The 23,241-nt window shown below is 45.3% G+C and overlaps 1 protein-coding gene across 1 annotated transcript; it reads right to left on the reverse strand.

The window, feature by feature from the left end:
- Positions 1-21,092: 21,092 nt before the first annotated feature.
- LOC129337945 (NADH dehydrogenase [ubiquinone] 1 beta subcomplex subunit 11, mitochondrial-like) lies at positions 21,093-21,589 on the reverse strand. The gene has a single exon (XM_054991969.1). It carries the CDS (start codon positions 21,587-21,589, stop codon positions 21,143-21,145), a length of 447 nt encoding a protein of 148 aa, XP_054847944.1. The 3' UTR covers positions 21,093-21,142.
- Between the last annotated feature and the right edge of the window lie 1,652 nt (positions 21,590-23,241).

Genomic DNA, 23,241 nt, shown 5'->3' on the forward strand with positions numbered 1-23,241 from the left:
AACAGGTGCCGCCGAGGAGCCGGCATGCGGAGGGGGCGCCGAGGGACTGGCGCGACCGCAGGAAACTTGCGCGCAGGAGGCGAGGCGAGGCGAGGCCGGACCGCCCGCGCGCGGCTCTCGGCTGTGGCGGCGGCGGCGGCAGCGATTTGTCTCTATTACACGACTGACTTCTGGGCGGCGAGCGGCGCTGGGCGCTCCTGAACTTTCGATCAGCTGCGGCTGCCAAGACCTTGGCCGATCATCTCCGGGGGGAGGCGGGCGGGCAGGCGGGCGGCGCACGCCAAGAAGAGAGGCGCGGCGCGGCGAGGCGGGAGAGGAGCCCCGAGCGCCGTCCGAGAGTCATTCCCGCTCCGAAGGAGAGAAGCGGCGGCAGCTCCAGCCTCTCGCCCGGCTGGGCGGCGACTCACAGCCCTCCCGAGGCGCTCTGCAGCGTGCTGCCCTGCCGCCAGGGGGCTCCCTCCGCAGCTCACTTGGCGCGGCGTCGGCAGCGGCGGGTTCGGCTGGCTTGGCGTGGCTTGGCTTGGCTTCCCTCCTCTTCCTCCCTCCTTCCCGCCACCGCTTCCCTTCCTTCCTCCTTCCCTTTCCTCCTCCTCCTTCAATACCAATTAATATCCCATGAATATGAATAATGGTGTCGCCCTTGGCTCCCGCACAAATAATAAAGCACTTGAAAGCGCTCGATGTCTTCCGATGGCTTCCTGGCGATGACTGCGGGGGCTTGCCTGAGCTGGCTGGAGAAATGGGGCGTGAAGTCTGGCACCCGAGATAAGCGGCGTTGGGCTGTGGGGCTGTGGGGGGGGAGCGCCGCCTGGCGCGCAGAGGCGTCCCCCGCCCGGCCGCCGCCCCCGGTCTAGATGCAGGAGCTGCCTGCGAGGAGGGGGCGGGCGCCAGGCGGGAACCGGAGTTGGGAAAGCGCCGCCGCTCTCCCAGCCTCCTTCCCCCCTCTCGACGTCCGCAGAGCAGCGTGTCTCTTTCTCTCTCCTTACTCCGGATTAGTTAATTCCGGATCATTCCCCTCCCCGGCTTGATTCCATACTTCATTCCGTCAGGAGCAATGCCATCCCCACTTCGGCCATTGGCGTGCAGTGGAAGGACGGCAGCGAAAGGAAACCCCGGTCCTTTTGCCGTTCATTTGACATACCTCCCCCCGCCCTTCAATTTAATGCAAAGAAGTTGTTGCAAGAGAGCACGTGCTCGGGATGTGCTGCCCCGACTCCCGGCGACCCTCGTGCTAAAGTGTGACACCCTTCCACCACACACACTCACATCTGAACACAGGCTTAGGTGCCTAGTGGGAGTGAAAGCATTAGGAAACCGGAAACGAAGGGCTCTGCGGGGTACGAGTAAGCGTGGGAGTGACAGAAAGATCACCGGAGTTCTAAACGTATGTCAAGAGGTGATTTCTCCTTGCTTCCCGGGCTCGCCTTTTCAAGCCTTGTGGGAGCTCAACATGCATCTGGGCAGCTGATCAGTATCCAAAATCCTGCTGGCGGTGGGGGAGACAAAGCCCCCTCACCCTTTTGAAAAAGGAATTCTCTATGTTCGGGTCTAAGTTCTGGAGCTTGTTCTCATCGCCTCTCTTCGTTTGGCTAATTGGAAGCAGGGGTGCTTTTTCCGGCCCTTCTCAATCTAGATTTTGCACCAGCCACTCCCCTCTGATAGAAACGGACCTCGTGGTCTGTACAGTTAACACCAATGACTTTTCGCACATGGCAGTGCCCTGAGGTCAAAAGGGATCCATCACGCTCTCGGGCATACAGATGATCCTGCCTTCAACCCTCCTAGCCGTCTCTGCCGTTGATACCTTGGAGAGCTCCCACCAGGCTGGAAGGGCAAGAGAGAGAGCGCGCGCAGGGGCCTGTCTTTTCCTGGGGCGTGCCCTCCTATATTGCACCCACAAACCTGCATGCAATATGACCTTCGGCACCTGTGCTGTGATTCTGCGCCAGGGACCAGCTTTCTTTCCCGCCACAATCTAGGGCAGTCTGCGCTGCGACTTTAAAACAGAATAACTTCCAAACAAGGGGGAGTGGGGAAGGCAGGAGGGAGAGGCCAGCCTTTTCCAAGGTGCCTGCAACTGCAGGACCCTGGCATTTGGGGAGAAGGGAGCCTAACAAGCAGCGCTGAGCCTCCTCCCCTGACTGGGTGATGAAGGCTGTGATTTATCATCTTCCAAAGGAGGAAACAGGGAGACAATCAACCCCATGAATGCTCTGGCGGAAAAAGAAAAGGACTCCATTTGTCCTGCCAAGTACCTGCTCCCTAGGAACACGTCCGGGTGATTAATACAGCCGCCTGACATTTTGATACTAATCTCTAAAATATTGTTTCAACTCAGAGGCCTTGTTTTAGAACATTGTAATAAAAAGCTGATTGGTGATTAAATGCCTTTCAATAAACTGCACTGGAGCCTGGATGTGACCATGATGGAGGGCATAGTGGATACTTGGTAAGCCTCCGTGATGATCCTGTGGCTCTTGTTCTAGGGCTCTGGGCTCCCTGGAGGTCAGGGGAATAGAATCACTCATGTCAGAAGCCAGGGCCCAGCCTTGGGTCTGCCACACTCTAAGGGCAAGCCTAGCACCTGGTGTAAAGGCCAAGTGAGAGCTGTCAGTCCAGGTCTGGCATTGGCAGCTGCTGTGGCCCAGGACTTCCCCATGCCCCTCCCCATGCTGCTCCCCATGCTGTCCTCCCCACAGGACACCCCTGCTGCCAACCATACTTCCAGCCACTGGAGTTGCCCAGTGATTTCAGGAGAAGGGAGTGCCCATGACTGTAAGCCACAGTAGGAAGGGGAAAGATGGTGGGTCAGAGTAAATTCCCAACAAAGAAAGTACTCTTGTCCCACTGGGTATCTTCAACGGGTGAAATTACTTCCCGGCTGCTTCCACCACACATGGTTGTATACTATACTATGGTTATACCATAGATCAGGGGTTAGCATCCTTTTATAACTAAAGAGCCAACCAATATCCAAGTCCAGAGCAAAGGATCGACAAAGAGCCAGTATAAGAAAGCCCATTGGCATGACTGAATAGTTATCATTTACTAACCATGCTAACCAGTCGCTGACATGTTAATTTCCATAGCCCAAACACTGTTGGTGACAAGTCCTTTATTACGAGAGGAACGTGCAAGATCTTGCAATAAGTAATAAATATATGCAAGAGCCCCCTGGGCAACTGTTTTAGAGCATTGGCATAAACCTGTACATGTTTTGTGCTTGGATCACTAGCAGCTGTTCACCTTTATACTCTTCTGTTAAACATTTCACAGAAGCTCTTTAGTCCCATAGAAATGTTACTGCCTTCACATACTAGGTGTTCTAGCATCACACCTATCCCTCCAATGTACTTTAAATTCAAAGATTTGGTTTTCACCACATCTGGTTCTTGCAGATTCCTGCACTGTGGCAATCATTCACGTCTGAATTAGCTGCTCACCCATACAGGAAAATTCAGTTGTGGATAGTTATAATAGTGTAGCTATGTGTGGATACAGTCCCACTAATTGTCACAGGCAAATCTCGCAAATTGTCCTCTCCTCTGACTATGTTGCCTGCTTTTTTCTTTCCTGAGCTGCCCAAAATCCAAGCCCTATAAAGGCATTATGACTGATGTTGGATCCACCAGTGTTTCATATCTCATGATAATATCAATATTTAATAGGCACATAGCATTTTTCTTTGGAGTTCAAAATATTTTACAGTGACTCTTTCAACAAGTTTGTGCAATGTACAATCATATGTGCCAGTAGCTTTCAATCTTTCTAGATCTGGGACCCACCTTTAACTCCAGGCAGCAGAATGAGACACAATGAGCTACAAGTACATTGTAGGAAGTCACATGACATCACAGTCATTTGACAGGAAGAGGAGGAGCTGCAGCCTCTAAGACTTGGTGGTGTCAAATAAAGAAAGTAATGTTACAAATTAAATAGCCAAAGCCAGTATTTACATCCCACTTTCCTTAATCCAACTGTAGCTGTTCAAACTAAGGAAGGAGCTCCTAAAAGGTCTACTCGATAAGCCAGAAGGAAGGGAGGAAACTTGCATTTATACTAATATAGGCTCTGGCAGTAAGCAAAATTTCATTGGAAATCATATATTGTTGTTAAAGAAATCTCTATCCTACCCTTTTGCATAAGGCTTCCTAAAATAGTTTTAAGATTAGGTTTTGTCCTAATAGACCCGAGGTGTCTAGGAGTACCTTCAGCCCCACAGGAGTTCCTTACCTTGAATGCACGAGACTGCTAATGCAAGCAAGGGATATGCAAGGTGGCTTCCCCATTAATTTACATGGAACGGTCAACTGCAATGTGCGCCTCTTTCCTCACTGAGCTATCCCCTCTAGTGAAGTAAATAGGTATGCCTTGCCTCAGAGGGCCTTTGGAGATGAGGATCGGGGGTATTTACTTGGAAACAGGCTCCGTTGATTTCAATGGACCATTGCTAAAGTACATCCATATCATCTTATTTCTAGGCACTCTGACTTAAATTGGTCTCTGAAGTGAGCTCAGGAAGAAGGAAAGATGAGATAAGGAATATAATTCTGAACAACAGACCTGATTTAAATCAGTTTAGCTTCATTGACTTCGAGAGGGACTACAACAATGAAGCATCTGGAAAGCTAAATGGTGTGACAGTCTAGAATAACTTCTCAGTCTTATCTTTAAAAAAAACAATATTGGGAAGTGAGCAAAGTACTTTGAATTCTGCCTGCATTATTACTGAAGTCACATTTTTTAAAAAAATATATATGTATTTATTATACTCTTAGGCAGCTTTGATCTGCACTTCCCAAAGGATTCTCACACAAATGACTCACCAGGTCTACCTCAGCTTAATCTGAGCATCTTTGGAAAACCAGATGTTGCCAACCCATGAAGTGAACACATGCAGCTGCCTAATACTGAATCAGACCACTGGTCCATCAAGGTCAGTATTGTCTACTTAGACTGGCAGCAGCTCTTTAGGGTGTTAAGTAGAGATCGTTCACATTACCTACTAGCTCAGGGGTGGCCAAACTTGCTTAATGTAAGAGCCACGTAGAATAAACGTGAAATGTTTGAGAGCCGCAAGACATGATGCATTGAAGTGACTTCAGATGAAGAGGTGAGTTTGGGGGAGTGTCCTGAAAGTGACATCATTGGAAGGGGTGGAGCTTGGGAAGAGCCATCACCTGACCTTTAACTTGGAAGTGACGTCACTTCCGACATTTTTATATTAAAGTCATGGAAAGAAGGAAGGAAGGAAAAAAGGAAAAGGGAGAGAAAGACATGGAAAGAAAGAAGGAAAGGGAGGAAGGGAAAGACATGGATAGAAAGAAGGAAAGGGAGGGAAGGGAGGAAAATAAAATAAAATAAAATGTATGGCCATGGCAATACTCAGAGACCTCTGGGAGCTGCACAATATGTCTAGAAGAGCCACATGTGGCTCCTGAGCCACAGTTTGGCCACCCCTGCTGATCTTTTAACTGGAGATGCCAGCAACTGAACCTAGTATATTCTGCATGCCAAGCAGATGCTCTACCACTGAGCCACAGCATATTTTAACTGACGGTTTACAACAAAGCCAGAACAGCCAGTCTTACTGTATTCAGGCACTATGTTTATTCCAACCATACACAGTTCTACTATTCTCTGTTCGTTACAGTCAAAACTCTCTATTATCCGAAGAACAATTTAAATGCAAAATATTCCCCCTCTCTAAAAGTTCTGGTTTCAGACTTGATAAGAGGCCCAAATATCTACATATAGTAGCTCAAGCTGTAAAAGGTTTAGGCTCAAAGACGTTGACTTAGATCCATCAAACCAAATGCAGTTTATAAGCAAGCTTGCAACTTACAAGCTATACGCTGTGATCTGTCAAGTGCTTGATTTTTTTCAGGTCCAAGCAATCAGCAAAAGAAAGGGGGTTTACTGATAGGTTTCCATCAGGTTGGTTTGATGGGCCATAAGTTATGTGGGTCCAATTTACTGACTACAGCTTGAACTGCAAATTTCACTTTTTCTATTAGAATCTTTTCCCACGGTGGTTCATTCCACTGACAGACTTGAAAAAAAATACTATTAATTAACATTTTTCCTTTAAAAGTCAAACATCTTATGGAGATGACCCTCTCACAGACTTTCACATTCCTTGCTACCCATGTTAAACCTCCACAGGTTTGTGGTCTCCTGGGCAGCTAAAGGCTGCGTCACCACATGCCATCTGTCTAGCCTCCACTATAGCAGGCAGAGCCCTGACCCAAATCATCACAGGGTCCCCTCTCTCCTCTTCCCGAGGCTTCACAAGACAGGCAGCCAGTTCCCTGTATGTACCTCTCCTTACCCAGCTACAGCCCAGGGCTATTGGGTTAAAAGGGAACTTGGCTGTTTTGGGCCCGATCCTGACCATTTTGCACCCGTATGGGCCCGAATTGGGACCGAAATGGCCAAGACTGGGTCAGTGCTGGGCAGGGTAGGGTTCCCCCTCCCAGCACTGGCCCGATCCAGGTCGTTTCAACTCCCATCCAGGCAAAAACAGGCCCAGAATGGCCAATAATCAGTTGGGCAGGGCCACCAGACAAGTGACCTCTTTCGAGAACTGCCGGAACAGTGTTCCGGCATGTTCCCCCTCAAAATGAGCCCTGGCTGCCGCCATTTAAACTTTGCCCATTTAATGTGACTAGAGCGTTTGAGGCCTGTGTGTGTCTTATTTCCCCTCAGCTAATGATTTCAAGCCATCCAGGGTTAAATAAAACAAAAATGAACTTTATTTACAAGATGGAACATAGGAGTGAACAGGTTTTAAACTAATAAACAAAATGGAGTTAAACAGAGAATTTTTCAATGTACAGAACAAGTTTGGAATTAGCCAGCAATATCTCTGCTGCCTCTCCTCAGCAAAGTCAAAACCCTTCTCCCTCAGCAGCTCCCCAAAAGCCTTCTTTACCTCCAAGGGACACTAACTTTCATTGGCCCAGCATTCTGCTTGCTCCTATTGGCTGTGTCTCAGGAAAGGCAGAGCTGGAGTCAGTCCTGTCCATCACACATGTCCATAAAACAAGAAAGAGCAAAATTGTTCCCACTGATCAAGACTCAATTCACCCACAGCTGACGCCAAAGTTAACTCAGATTCACTACCTTCTTGATGCTCTACCATGCAGTATCAAGTCCCCAAGATTCTTATTTTCTCAATGACACTTTTGTAGCTCCTCCATAGTAAGTAACTCTGGACCTTGAAAGGGTGCAAGGCTGTATGAGAGGGATGGCTAGAGAAGGTGAAGGGCCAACGTGATGTTTCGCTGCTTGCAAGGGAAGATGGCCAGATTCAGATGAGCAAAACAAAAAGAGTTTGGATATTTAGGTGGACAACCTATCACAAGCTATCCTGCCTTTCATCAGAGGAGCTCAGGGTGTTTTACATGATTCTCCATTTATCCTCACAACAACCCATGAACAGGGCTAGGCTGAGAGTGTGACTGGCCCAAGGTCAACCAGTGAGATTTATGGCTGAGGGGGACTTGAACCCCAACCTTGCCAATCCCAGTGTTCTAATTGCTACACCATACTCACAGGCTCCAGGACGGCAAAATCAGGAAGCATTGCAGGGGGGAATAATAATTGAAAAGAAAGAGTAGATGCCGAAATCATGTATTAGGGAAGCAATGTTTAGAGGAATAATCAGGCAGATTCATTGACAAACATGGACTGTGACTGCATAAAAAATGCGCTCAGTTAATTGGACAGTGGATTGGTAATTTCTTCTCACTTTTAAAACAGCATTTTATAAAAATTACAGTTCACAAGCACTATTTTGCAAGAGTGTCCTCCTTCTGCGTGAGAGAGAACCCTATGGTCAAATGTGCATGCGTCAGCTAGAAACAAAAGTAAATATCTTCTTCAAAATAATTGGTTACTAATAATTGGACAGTGGATTGGTAATTTCTTATCACTTTTAAAACAACATCTTATAAAAATTACAGTTCACAAGCACTATTTTGCAAGAGTGTCCTCCTTCTGGGTGAGAGAGAACCCTACTGTCAAATGTGCATGCGTCAGCTAGAAACAAAAGTAAATATCTTTTCTTCTTCAAAATAATGGTTACTTCTTATGTACAAATTTAACCAATGAATCACCTAAAACTTGTTTGATTAATCAACTGAGCTTTCTTTCATCAGCTGTAATAAAAACTAATCCATTCCTAGCACTAACATTGTAGTCTTTTTTCACTGGAAAGCATTTACAAAAAAAAAAAAATACTGTGTAAAATGCATAATAAATCTTTGTTTTTGCATCTCCCATACTTAATTGACCAAATACTCGAGGTCTTCTGATACGGTGCTCAAGGGAAGGCAACGGCTCTAATTACTCGCACACACACACACACACCCCTTGTACAAGAAAATACCTTGCAGCAAAGTTGCAAGGCCTGTGGTGAGCGAGCAAATAGTACTTTGCCGAGAAGCAATGAATTGGGTGGTTCTCCTAAAGAGATAATGAGATTTCAAAAATTGCTGTGTGACTAAAGTGAAGTTTGTCATTAAAATCCAATTAGTAGAATTCTTTATGTTGGTCACCCTAGGGGATATTTAATTGACAGATTCCCCAAGGCAAAATTGCTTAAGACAGAAAAGTTGATAACAAAAGTTATATTCATAATTTTTTCAGCCTGATAATCAGCCTAGTTAAGCCAAGGTGATCGAGTAAAAGCCAGTTTGGGCTGCCTCCACGTAAAAGGTTTCCTTTCATTTTGTGTCTAAACTGGAATAGAGGTTTTTTGGAGTATCCACACAACGTCATCATCTAATTGCTCACATTCTATGTTATCCCTGTGCCTTTCTGCAATCTTTCTCAAACCTGGTTTGGTACCATGGTTTGGAAAGATCACAGACAAGCACATTTGCATGCTGTGTGGACAGGAAGGGGCATATTTTTGCAGCACATTAATGCCATTTTTCTTGCCCCAGAATCTGGAGACTGCTATTCACCACCCCCGGTACCACTAGAAGTCTTTTTCAGGCCTTTAAAATAAATGGAAATTAACATACTGCTATAGCTTAACAATATAGCAACAGGTCAATTACCATTTTTAAAGCCTCGAAATGACTTCCGGTGGCATGGGGGGGGGGGTGGAAGTAGTGGGGAGATGGGCCAAAAATAGTGTGGGGGAAATTGCCACACGGGTGGTAAGGATGTTCAAGAATGTTCCTTACCTCAAGTCCCCAGAAAACTCCACAGTAGTGGCAGCAGCTGCTAATGATTGATAAGTCCCCTGTGTCTCTGTGGGATGGACACTTCCATTCCCCTGGGTCCCTTTGAATGTCTAGGGTGCACCTGACAAACAGTGACATAACAGGTGTGTCCAGGCTCTTTGGAAGAGCCTCTCAGGGGCTGAATGTTCATTTGAAGCTCCTGCTTTCCTTCTCTCTGCACTCTGGGCTTTCCTTCGTTGCTTTGTCTTGAAATCTGGTCCCTTTATTCTGGAGGCTCTACTTCCAGAGTCATGGAGACATTTTGGTGATGCTATGTTACCTACAAATACAGGGGAAGGTAGCAACCCCAACATGGGACAGGGGATACCTGTAGGACTTCCTCCTCCGATATTGGCCAGTCTACCCTCTGAAACAAGGTTTGCAACCTCTGTTCTGCAGTGGCAAGGTGGATGGTGATCAGAGACACAACTTCAGTTCCTGGCATTTCACTTTTGTGGCTTGGGTAGTATTGCCTAGTTGGTGATTTTCTGATTAAGCCCAGTGATTTTTAAGTATGAAGTGGGGTGAATTCATAGCTATTGCTGCTTCGGGGTTTTTTATTGCTGGTTGGTTTGATTTTTATATTGTAAAATTTATTGTTTTTTATTTTTTCAAGAATGAGTAGTTTTGTTGGAAGCTGCCCTGAGTGCTTTTGAGGATGGGGTATACTTTTTAAAATAAATCATTCTAACAGCTAGTCAGAAATGTGTGGGTTTTATCTAATTGTGGCTGGTGGGTTTTACTTCAGTGGATTTCTGGTTATGAATTTTCAATAGACCTGGCCCAAGAGATCTGACTAACGTCTCCTCCGTCAAGACTCTACTTAAACCCCTAAAGCAAAATGGGAGGTTCTGTCCAGTGCTTGGAATATTCTGACACATTTCTGTGTTGGAGCATCATTCCCCTTCCGTGATGTGCCTAGATTCTCCATGCCTGAATCCTCGGTATTAGGCTATGGAGACTGCAGGGAAGGAGGGGCTGTGAATTTAATGGCACTTCTTATTTCCTTGTCAGGCTCTGGCGGTAGGTCTGGGCAAAGGAAGGCTACCTGCTACTTGCTTTTTGTGTGCTGTTGGGAAGCCTGGTGTTGGTAGCTGTAGGTGTCAGCTGCTGGTCTCCTGCCATGTTGGTCCATATCAGGGAGGTGTCTCTGCCTGGCTGTCCATAAAGGTGCCATGAGGAATCATTAGACTCTAGCTAAGCATGACTGGTGCCTTGCACCCAGGATTAATGGTGGAGGGAAAAGTCATCAGGAAAAAAAGTCCTCATGATTGGTGGGTGAAGGCAGCATTATTTATTTATTTATTTTACTTACATTAAGCCAAGAGTAAAGCCAGGGTATAAATACTGGGCTAGTCATGCACTTTCTGCCTGACCTACCTCACAGGGTGGTTGTAATGAGGATAAAATGGAGGAGAAGAGAACAATGTAATTCACTTTGGGTCCCTATTGTGGAGAAAGGCAGGATGTAAATTAGGTAAGTGAGCAATATTAATACGATGGCTTTTAATTTCTACAGTGTTTGTTGTGATGTTGCTTCTTCTGGTGGGTGATCATAGGATTATGTCTGCATTATAGGTTCCTAGGATATGGGTGGTAGGCAACTAAACTTAAGATGGGGGACTTCCTATTCAAATTACCCTTGAAACCATCATGGGAGAAAGATGGGATATCAGTGCAAGAAATAAATAAAATAAATGATTCTTACCAATGTTGGTGCTGAAAGCAGAGCCATAGGGTTGCCCCACTGGGTGAGTTTGTCAAAACTGGGGTGGGGTTACAGCTTCTTGATAGTTACAGCTTCTTTGCACGAAGAAGGTCCCAGGTTCAGTCCCCAGCATCTCAAGTTAAAAGGATCAGGGCTGCTTCCACACACGTTGGATAATCCACTTTCAATACTCTTTAGTGAACATTTGAAACTGATTTTCCATGTGTGGGACAAAAAATCCACTTCAAAAGGATGGCAAAAGTGCATTGAAAGTGCATTATTCGACGTGTGTGGAAATGGCCCAGGTGATGTGACAGACCTCAACCTGAGACCCTGGAGAGCCACTGCCCATCAGCGGAAACAATGCTGACCGTGATAGACCAGGGGTCTGAATCAGTGTCAGGCAGTTTCTTCTGTGTTCCTGTGTTTGAGTGACTTCCAAACTGCTGTTTGAATTTCCTTTGCCTGTTAACTTAATGGAGAAACCATAGTGGCCAGAATGGAAGATGATGACTCTGTTTATTTAACAGCCCACCTTTCTCACAGAGACTAAACATGGATTACACAGTGCACGTCAATAAGTCAACAGCCAGGACATGCCATGAGCAAATACAATAGGGTATGAGTTGTAGAAATTTGAAAGCAGCATAAATCTGAATACAGAGATGAAACATTGCTGAAACAGAACATAAGTAATTAAATATGACATCTTTAATGACCCTTTGTATGTTTCATTAACATCATTCAGAAGCACATTAGAGACTAGTTACAGTTGTTGTTTTTATTACACATTTTTAAAATCCTGTCTTTCTTCCAAGAAGTTCAGGGTTCTTCCCTGCTCCATTTTATCTTTATATAAAGGTAAAGGTAGCCCCCTGTGCAAGCACCGAGTCATTACTGACCCATGGGGGGACGTCGCATCACGACATTTTCTTGGCAGACTTTTTCTGGGGTGGTTTGCCATTGCCTTCCCCAGTCATCTACACTTTACCCCCAGGAGACTGGGTTTATCTTCATAAGCACCCTGCAAAGTAAGCTAGGCTGAGGCTTGGTCCACAGTTACCTATCCAGTATGCTATTTGCATCTGGTCTCCCCAGTCTAATCCCCTAACTACCCCACCACGCTGGCACAGATGGATCAGCAGCACGGTCAAAAGCTGGAAGCTCTTCGACCATATCTCCAGTGGATTGTTTTGTTTGTTTGTAAATAGCAGCTACAGGAAGCTGACTGAGGCTATAGCTCAGGATGAGGGAGATTTAAATATCCTAGTGTCATTATCAGTGTCCTCAAACATCCACTCAGCTTATGGAGATGCCTCCCCTAAGACATGCACCTAAGATCTTTGTTAGAAAGCCATTGAGGTTTTTTATTATTGTTTTCTGTGTTTTAATAATTGGCTGTCCCACTATTCAGTTTTGCATAGTTTAATATTAATCCATTTTTCCCTGTTCCTTTTCTTTTTGATTTGTGCTTTTTGTAACTGCTTTTATTGATATATTTGCTGCTGTTTTTATAGTTTTGAGTTGGCTTGAGATTTTAAACAGCCTCATGCAAAGACAACAACCCATCAGGGATTCAATGCACACCCAGGAGAAGAGAGATTTAATTGGAGATTTGAGGGTTGAAAGAGCAGGGATTTAAAAAAATTGAAAGTATTGCTAACACAGCCCAAAACAGTACAACGCTCCTGTTCTAGCTGGTACCTTTTCTTTGCTTCACCTTTTTTGCAATTTCAGATTTAGTTATACAACATTATATCTGCCCTGGGGGAAGCTGCCTTCTGGATGTCGCCTGAAGAGCGTTTTTAGCATCCCTTGTGAAAATGCCCTTAGCTATCTGAAATCCTAGCACTTTGCTCTAACAAGGATATAGATCAGGACGAATGGGGTCTGTTTTGTCCTGTGCCCACTGCTGTTATTGATGGAACTAATTCCATGGATTGCTCTCAATGGGAAGCCGCGGTGCAGAATCTTTGTAATGCAGTTTGGCCACAATATGCATTCTTCCTCTTTTATGTCCGTCGTTGACCATTCGGCTACTTCAACTCCCTGTTTAGGTCAATAGTGACCACCTCATAAATCCACTGACATATTTAGGGCTTCTTATTGAAGCGCAGAACATTTGGTTAAATGTGTGTGTGGGGGGGGGGGGATTACAGCAACATGTTTTTGCCTCCTGCTTGTTTTTAATTGAATTTATGAAAACAATTTTAATTACAGGGGGTGGGGGAATCACACTTAACATCCTGCTCTTCTACACTGACTTTGAAATTGCATTTCTAATTTTTAGAGCGTACAATGTCCTTTTCATGGTTGAATGCCACACATTAAAAAGATCATTTTACTGGATATTTTAATGTAAATGCTAGTTGCATGCATTCATAGAGGCAATGATCCAAGTCCTTTGCTGACCATCAGCTGGTTTAGAGCAGAGGAAGGCAGATTTATCTTTCTGAGAGTTACTTAATTTTTTTTTCAAGAGCCTTAGGAGCTACCAGTCTCAAAATGGCAGCTCTGTGGGTGGAGCCAATGACAAAATGATAGCTTATATAAAAATTTCAGCATTTCGGAGGACTCCTGCAGTGCTCCTGTAAGGAAACTTTTCTTTTTGCTGTTTTCCCAAAGCAAACCACCATCACCACCCAATTTACAACTTGCCCTGCTGGGGAAAAGATAATTACCTCTTGGTTTTCTCTGGAATAGGCAAATAGTGGCTTTAATGGAAGGGGAAAGAGTAGTTTGTACACTTCGTTCCCATCCAGAGCAAGGGTGCAGTGTCTGCATACATGGAGGAGGAGGAGAGGCAGGTGGAAAAGGGTGCCTTGCTGGTGTTGTTGTTTTCCCAACCAGAAGAGGCGAGCATTGTGTGTCTTTCTTTCTCCTCTGAGAGCTGAACTACACAAGATGAATTACACGAGATTGTGCAAGTGAGCAGAATTACATGTGCTCCAACATGCCCATGTCAGCTTTTCCCCAAGCTGAGCACGTGTCCTGCATGTGTCCAGTAACTTCAGTCTATGCATGTAGCTGCATTTGCGAGTGTCCACGGTCTATAGTCATAATCAGTGAGTGAAAGAGAAAGAGGAGAGTAGCTGCTGCGGTAGTTTTAATCAGAAGGATAAGGAAGTGGTTCAGTAGCACAGCAGGAGGAATAGAGAGCTGCTTTTAAGAGTGCCCGCCTGGTCATTCCCAAGAGATCTTCTGCCCACCACTGGTTTAAGCCCAGTGTGGTATAATAGATAGCATGTTCAGTTCAGGATGGCAAAACTCAAGGTCGAATCCCCACTCAATCATGAAGCTTGCTGGGTGACTTGGGGTCAGACTCATTCTCTCAGCCTACACAAGGTTGTTCTTAAGATACAAGGGAGGAAGTCAGGGATAAAATGCAATCGAGGGCATAACTGGACTAGCTTCATTCAATGGAGTCTCTGCCTTGGGAACAGCCCAGATTGATTTACTGTTCCAACCTGGACTAGATGGTTACAATTACAAATGTAGGATTTTCCACTTTGAAATTCAATCCTATTTTGGTGACCTGATCACTTGGATCTCTTTTTCCTTCTGCTTTGCATCTGGTGCAGATTTTGGACCCAAAATGAGATTCTTCTTGCAGTTCATGTCCTTTGTGTCTTGTATGAATCTGTGGGAAATTCATTATGCATACAAAATCTAATTATGTTTGAATGTATACAGCATTCACATATTAGAATCTGTATGTTTTAATATCTTTCTGTATGAGGTATTTACCCAACAGATATAGCTACAGAGATAATCTCCAACATATTGGTTGGATCCAGTGCAGCATTTCCACAGGTGCAAAGGACTCCTTCCCCAGAGCACCTTTCATAGCTCCTCCCTCCTGCCTAAAATGTCTCCCACATCCTGTTCGTGGGGTCCTCTCTAGCCCATGAGCAGGATTTGGGGGGCATTTGGGGCTGCCAAGGGAGGGGGGAGCAACGAACATCTCACCTCATGAACAGAAGTCCTTGCAGCTGCAGAAACGTTGCACTGGATCCAACCCTATGCATACAATCTTCCTTTGGACCCTCTGTCTTGCTTGTACACTCTTTAGAAGACTGGCAGCCCAAACGCAAGGCATAGCAATGGAGCAAGCACCACAAACCAGATGCAGGGCTCTGTGGCTGGTAGGCTTAAACAAACCAGATCATTGGTCCTGCTAGTTCATCGGTGTCCACTCTGACTGGCTGTCCAGGGTCTCGAGCAGAGAAAAGTTTTTGCTGTAACCTGCTGCCTGAGAGCCTTTAACTAGCAGCATCGAAGACAGAACCTGCGGTTTCCACATGCAAAACTCAGGCTCTAGCATTAAACTGCAGCCACTCCTTGGGCGACTGTGATTCCCAAGGCCAGCAAGCAAAGATCTAAGCTCATTTTTTCCCATGCTGAAGCCTAATATCCAGACGCCGAACAGGTTCTCAGCACAAGGCAAGGGCAAATGGTATGCACGGTTTCAAAGGAAACTGCTAGGCTCATACTCTGGTCCTCAGTTAAAGAGCAATGAATTATGACACTTCTACAAACGAAGGGTAGACATGGAAGTGTTCCACATTGTATGTTGCTCAGTCTCAGGCTCGCTTTGACAGCACTTTTTTCACAAAGAAAATTCAAGGCAGTGAAGCCACATCTGAAGAAAGAAATGACCAATTTTCATGGTTTGCATCATTTAATGTAAAAGTCCTTTTTTATTTTAACTTTGACAATGATGTGATTTACAACGCAGGCCTTAATTGCTGGCCATGATTATAATCCTCTACCGCCATCTTGTGTGGACTTAGAATACTGCAAAATCCATCTTCCCTGTCTGTGTTGTCTTTCTATCTGAACCATCTTGAGAGCCCCAAATCTTAGGGGCTGAGTGGAATAGACATTGAATTATTTAGATTCCAGCTCTAAATTATCTAGATTCTAGCTCTAGAAAACTGCCTGTACCATGTCATATTATTGGCCCGTTTTAGCCCAGCATTGCCTGAACTGATTGGCAATTGTTTTCCAGAATCTTAGGCAGAGAAGAGAAATGGATTACAATTCAGGTGTCCCTGAATCATAAGGGGGGGGGCGACCCCTATCATTGATCACAGATCAGAACATTGTACAAAGAAAATGGCTCTAAATTCAAATGACGGAAATATAAAATGGAGGCTCATTTGGGCTTCTTTCTTCTGCACATTTTATGTAAATAAGGTCAATTCCAAATTGAAATATATTTGCCTCTGCAGTGACAAGAGATTTCTCCATTCAGCTTTGATGAATTATTTGCACATAAGACCAGCTGAAGTTCAACTATGATGTTTGGGGTAGGAGTTTCTAAACATGTACAGCCAGATGATATAACAAGTTGATGGGGGTTAATGTGTTATTTTCTAAAACTAACTGATGTCATCACCTTTTTCACTCTGTTGTATTGAAGGCAGCATAGTCTGTTAATACCATCTTAAGCTTCTGGAGGTGGGATGGGCGAACAAAGAGCTATCTCCCATCATAAACATCCTTGTGGCCAAATTACATCTTCAAATCCTTTTATGGAGCTAAAATGTGGAGGCAGATGGTATCACTTGATTGAGAAGTTCACTAGAATTGGATCCTTTGCTCAGTCCAAGAAGCTCCTCTCTCACTCACATTCCATTACTGAAATGGGGGCGGGGGGGAATTGGCTATAGGTAATTATAACAGGTTGCTCAAGCTTTGCCTTGTAAAAGTCTTTAAAATATGCTTCCAATGGGACCCCTTGGATTCAGAGAACGCTGGGCTTGCTCTTTCCTATAAATTCTCCTATGAATGCTTGCGTAATGTTGTAGCTAGAATGGAGAAGATTAAATTTTAAAGAGCAAAAAATGTCTTTAGGATGTCTAAGATACCGGCATTGAATTGTGAAGCTTAGACCCTGTCAGTTTGGCTAAACCTTCTCATAAGTATCACAGCTACTTATCTACTCTTACTAAAAAGCAAATGGGAAGAGTTATGAATCTTCTATGGTTGCAGCAAATACTCCTGTAGAGGGTCACAGGGGTGGGGGGAATCTAGGGGGACAAAATTCTGAGGGCCCATGGAGCTTGGCATGTCAGGTAATTTGTTTTTATATGATGTTTGGAGTTGAGTGGTGCAAAAGAGACCCCAAATGAAACCTTTCTCCGGAAGTTACCAATATCATGCGGAATGGTCAGATGAAAATATTATATATTTTGAGACAAGATGGCTTTGGATCTTAAACAGTGTGAGTAGAGCTGTTCTTGAGGAAAGAGGAATAATTCTATATATGGTCGAGTGTTCTAAGATCCTTGACTCTCTTGGGGTTTCAGGGCTAATACTACCTCTGCTATGCAAGGTCCAGTGACCCCAGTGGAATCCCGTATGCGAGTACTTTAAAAGGCAAAGGGGACATTGCGAGGAGAACTATGGGAACATGGCTGTTTAAGGCGGAGCTTTTCTTTTCTTCCTGTTGCGATACATGGGTGTGACCAGAATTGCGAGCCTTCTGGCCAGAGCTGAAAGGCAAAAGCCAAAGGATTCTTGGCCTGTGGCTCAAAGACTGTGGCCTCGATGGACCACCTTAGTGTATCCCAGACCACACCAGGATGGTTAGTGTATCTTTTTTTCTGTTTGTTTATTTACACTGTATTTTTTTTTAATTTAGATTGTGTTGACATATTTTGAAAGCCACTTCATGTCCCCAATGGGGAGAAAAGCAAGACATGAATTGTCTGAAATAAATAACAGCCTGCCGGTTTCTCCCATTTCCCAGAAGCCAAGCATGGGTTCTAACTCCTCCATGTTTGCACAAAACTCTCTTGTGTTGCAGTGACCAAAGGCTTAACTCTAAAGGTTTGCTTAATGTCCTATTCAGTGTGAGCCAGCTTGGTGTAGTGGTTAGGAGCAGCAGGACTCTAATCTGGAGAACCGAGTTTGATTCCCCACTCCTCCACTTGAAGCGGGCTGGGTGACTTTGGGTTAGTCACAGCTCTCTCAGAGCTCTCTCAGCCCCACACATCTCACAGGGGGATTGTTGTGGGGATAATAATAACACATTTTGTAAACCACTCTGAGTGGGCATTAAGTTGTCCTGAAGGATGGTATATAAATTGAATGTTGTTGTTGTTAAGTGCTGATGTGCAAATCTTTGACTGGTGCAGCAAACAGAATAATCAAGAGGCTATTTCTGGCTGATGTGTGAGATTATGAAGCAAAGAGTCCCTTGAGGATAATGTAATAAATATTACTCATGCGTTTCCCCCCTTTTTTTGCATCTCTAGATCCACCTACAATTACCATCTAATGAGAAAAAATTTAAAAAACTAAAGCTTCCCAGATTAGTTCTTATATAGTACCAAATTGAAATACTATTCCCACAAGCTATTTTGAAATAAATGGGTGCGCGCAGCTATGAGAGAACAGCAGTTCCATGTATTTCGTTTTGGGACTGAGAATATTTGAGCCACAGCTGAATGTGCCACTGAACTGGGTTCCAAGCAGAATTTTTCAATACCCTGAGATTTAGAAGAGAAGGAGAGTTCCTTTCATGCTTCTGAAATGCTTTGTCAGAGGCCTCCTACACTGATGTCATGATGACATCACACCCCTGCTGACCCACACACGAAAAAGTAGAGGTTGCTGGATTTAGTAAATCCACCAGTGGAAATAAGGAACCCAGAATCCACAAGAGATCCTGGGTTGCACAGAAGCAGGTCACTTGACTTCTGGCTAGGGTTGCCAACCTCCAGGTGGGGCCCAGAGTTCTCACAGAATCACAGAGTTCGAAGGGGCCATCCAGACCTTCTAGTCCAACCCCCTGCCCAATGCAGGATGAGCCTAAAGCATCCCTGACAAATATTCATCCAGCCTCCAAGGATTCCAGGTGATCTCCAGACTGTAGAGACCAATTCCCCTGGAGCAAATAGCAGCTTCAAAGAGTGGGCTCTAAGGCATTGCATCCCCACAAAGTGCCTTCCTCAAATTCTACTCACCCAAGCACCACTCTCAAATTTTGGGGAATTTCCTAAGCCAGAGTTAGCAAGCCTATCTCTGGCGCACACTCACACATTTTCTCTCTCTCTCTCTCTCTCTCTCACACACACACACACACACACAGACAAATAATCAGAGAGGTTCTGTCTAACACATTTGCAAACACAAGGTGTGACTTCAGCTGCAGAAGACAAGCCGCATTATGAATGAAATTGTGCTTCATTCAGCAACTGCACTTGGTCAATATTTGTGAATTTGCTACATATAGCCCGCCAGAACAGAAAATCTCTCTCTTTTCATACTGCAGGTGCTTAGGCAATTAGAACCACATTGTAGAGTCCCCCCATGGCATGGAAGAGATATGGATGGAAATGAAAGAAGCTATTGCTAAATGGCTGACGCTGCTCCCCCCTCCCCTCACCCTGAATTTCATTGCTGCTTGGCTCTCCGTGCTTCTGAAGTCTGAGTGACAAGGGTTGAGGCGCTTGTAAGGCAAGAGAAGTGCCAACTTTTTTTTCAAAAAGAAAGGAAATGGAAGTGCTGTTACTCAACTGTACTCCGAGATCGCTAAATCTCCAAGCTTGTTTTATAGTGGAGGAGCAACCAAGCAGGAAATTGCTAATGCAAAGTATGGAGGAGAAGCGCCACTGCAGGTGGATACTAGAGACGCATCGAAAAGAGTGGCGTTTTGGAGCAGGTGCTCCTCTCTGGAGCTGCTTCTGCAGAAAAAGAAAATATGAAGAAGAAGCTGCATGCAAGGATGGAGGAGAGCACTGTGGAAGGTCCTTTTTTTTTAACAGTCTCAAGTTTCATGATGCTGTTCTTATTTGCTTTATTGTCTGTTCCAGAGGATTGATCACTTAATGCAATTTAAATGCATTGTACCTAGGTGGTTACGCTCCATAAAATACTTAGTTGATATACTGTGCTGATTCTTAATCTGAAAATCCTCCCCTCCCCATATACTTGAGTATATGAGCTAAAGTGGGGGGAAATTCTTAGAACTAACTTTGTTCCATGACAAAATTCTGGCCATTAAACAGTTAAGTGTTGAACCAGCAACATTCTAAATGGTTTTCCAGAAAAGGAGACACCTCTCTGTGTTGCCGGTTGTATGCCAGGGGTGCTCTGGTGCCTGTGAGTGAGGCTAATGCCCTTCTTAGGGGTAGTGATTGTGGGAGCTGAATGTTCAGTTTCACCTCCATCCAAGCATCTTGAACATTTCCGATTGTGGGGAAAGACAACTGTGCAGGCTGCTTTTTTTAAATTAGGGATGCCATCAATTTTGCAGCCAAAGATATTTTGCTCAACACTCACAATCAGATGGGAGGCAATGTGACTAAGGAAGGGTGTTCAGCTCATCCCATACTTAAGCATCAGTGAACATGTTTGCAGTCGCACTGTTTTTCAGAAGCTAACTATCAGCTGATTCAGGAGTTGGTTTGGAACCAGCTTCTGATTTCCAGCACAGGCTGATGTAGGAGGAGCAGAAGCCAATTCCCAGCTAACCACCTGATCAGTTGGGAGTGGGCGTTTGATTCACCCCCCTTCCCCCCCACACACACAAAAAAATCCCTATGTCCTAGGCCTGAACTACATGATACGTTTCCCCCCAGCAGCTGCATTATATGCCTGGTTGAGGGCTGTAGTATTCAGTGCACATGCAGCCCCACAGTGGGACAAAGAGTGTGCCCCAGGTCATTTCAGCCTGGGAAAATGGCACAGTGGGCACGATAGAAGCCCCTCCTCCACCCACACTGTGTCCTGATCCAAACTGGACCCTGCAGTGCTTGGAGAAAACAAGTTCCCTGGAGCTGCTGTGTGACTACAGGAACACTGACCCAACTCACTAAACAAATGTATCATGTAGTTCAGCTCCCATTCTGTGCTTTTTCCTTCGGTCTAAATCTGAGCTTTCCAGTCAGCACATCAAAGTCACTCTCTATGCAATTAATCAATAGATTCTCAGTTAGTTCCCACCCTTGGTTGCAGTGACTTGAATAGAGGCCCCCAGACGATGCTTTGCTGCATGCCTGGGTGTGCGAAAAACCACAGGTTGGTCAAGCTCCCCGCAGGCTATGGGAAATGGTGACAAGTTGTGTTTTTCCTTCCATTGTCCTTCCATTGACAAGACAGCAGTTTGATCTATCTCTGAAGGTTTCTTCTTTTTTTTTTTTGACAATCTGGAAGGTTTATTCTCAGCGTACAGACACTAACAGGTTCATTCCTCATCTTCCGGGGGTAGCACAATCTTGCTGGGGTCGTAGTAATTGGCGTCAAGGAGGGGGAGCCCTTGTGCTTCCCGCTCCTTTATCTTTCGTTCGGCTTCTCGGCGGGCCCACTTGTCCATCCCACAGTCAGGCAGGTAGTGTACAAAGGCAGTGCCCACCACAATGGCAAGGGATATGCCGAAAAAGAACGCCACTCTCATGTTCCACACATCGATGACAGGATCGCTGTCAAAGCCATGGTAATCTGGATTCTTAGCAAAAAGAGGGACCTCTTCGTCGTCTTCCTCGTGCGCAGGCGCCACTCGGGCCGGGGTCGAGCCCGGGGGCACCTGGAGGGCGGCGGTGTTGACAGCTCCCCCGGAGGAGGCCGCACGGGCCGCCAGGCCCGGTAACCCCAGCAACCTTTGCACGCCCGCCAGACTCCTCCAAGCCGCCATGGTTAACCCTGAAGGTTTCTTCTGATATTCTAATGATCCAGCAGGAAGTATCTTCTGGGTGCTCCTCTCTCTCATTCTGACCAGCCACCCCTGAAATTACATCACTGCCAGGAAACTCTAAAAGGTGTCAATGGAAAGATTGTCCTATGGACATTTTAAAAGGAGAGGCATTTTGAATAAAGCTGCAACAACTTAACAGGACAAGAAAGAGCCCTAGCAAAGGCAAGCAGTGGAAATGAGAGAGACAGATGACCCAGTGGGCAGCAGTTGTTTGGGGACTGCAAACAGGCTCATTGTGATGGGCAGGAGCAAAAGGGAAGCAGCGACTTACACTGACAAAAAGGAATGCTGTGTAATGAACGGTGTTCTGTTACGGACAACAGCAGAAGACTGCAAATGAAAACATCTGTTGTCCCATCACTGCTCAGTCGATAGGAGAGTGGGTGATGGCAATGATGTAGACGAAAGATACACTGGCAAAGGGGGATTAGGTAGGAAATGAAATTAAAAAATAGGGACGAAATGCAGCTGTCAAGTATAGGTTTGCTTGAAGACAGCAATTGACTCCTCCCTTCCATGTTATCCTCACAAGACCCTGTGAGGCAGATTAGGCTGTGAGTATATGACTAGCCCAGGGTCACGCAGCAAGCTTCCATGGCAGAGGAGAGATTCTAACCGTGTTCTAACCCAGATCTTGGTCCAACACTGGAACCACTGCACCACACTGAATGAGTGATGGAACCATAGAAAATACAAACATTGCATTTAGCAGGAGAGGAAATCCTTGTTTAGAGATGGAGGCTACTTCAGGATTTATGTCCAGAACTTAATTTTGGCATAGTTGAACCCAGACAAGACTGAAGTAATGCTTGTTGGGAAGTCAGGGATCTTGAAAAACATTGTACTCCCCACCTTTGATGGAGTTCGTTTGACCTTTGCAGACTTGGTTAAGAGCCTAGGGGTTATACTGGATCCAGCGCTACTACTAGAAAACCAAGTTAAGGCAGCTGCAAAAAACGCTTACTACAATCTCACTCTAGCCTGGAAAATGGCTTCTTACCTCAACTCGGCCAACCTGGCCACCTGGATCCATGCTATGGTAACATCAAAACTTGACTATTGTAATGCACTATACGTTGGTCTCCCATCTAAGTTATCTAGGAGGCTCCAATTGGTGCAGAATGCTGCGGCTCTACTATTATCAGGAGTGAGCAGGAGTTTGAACATCACTCCCATCCTACAGTCGCTCTGTTGGCTACCTATCAATTACCGTGCTCAGTTCAAGGTAATGGTTATTACATACAAAGCCCTTTGCGGCCTTGGTTCAGCATACCTACAGGACTGCCTCTCTCCCTATGTCCCCCCTCCCCCAGCAGCTTCGCTCACCTGAACAGGGTCACTTGCAGGTGCCAACCTGTACATGGGTGAAATCAACAGCAGCCCATACATGGGCTTTCTCTGTGGTGGCCCCTACCCTATGGAACGGCCTGCCTGAGGAGGTCAGGAGAGCCCCCACCCTCCTGGCTTTCCGCAAACAATGCAAAACTGAATTATTCAAAAAGACCTTTTTTCTCAGCTAAGAGGGTGGTATTGTAGGAAAGGGATCCCAGATGTTTCATTAATGAGTTAGAAACCATAGATTTCACCATTAT

This window comes from Eublepharis macularius, chromosome 11 (assembly GCF_028583425.1).
Source record: "Eublepharis macularius isolate TG4126 chromosome 11, MPM_Emac_v1.0, whole genome shotgun sequence".
Lineage (NCBI taxonomy): Eukaryota > Metazoa > Chordata > Lepidosauria > Squamata > Eublepharidae > Eublepharis > Eublepharis macularius.

Excerpts from the sequence above, each read along its gene's own strand:
- LOC129337945 (XM_054991969.1), bottom strand. The coding sequence starts at position 21,589 with ATGGCGGCTTGGAGGAGTCTGGCGGGCGTGCAAAGGTTGCTGGGGTTA.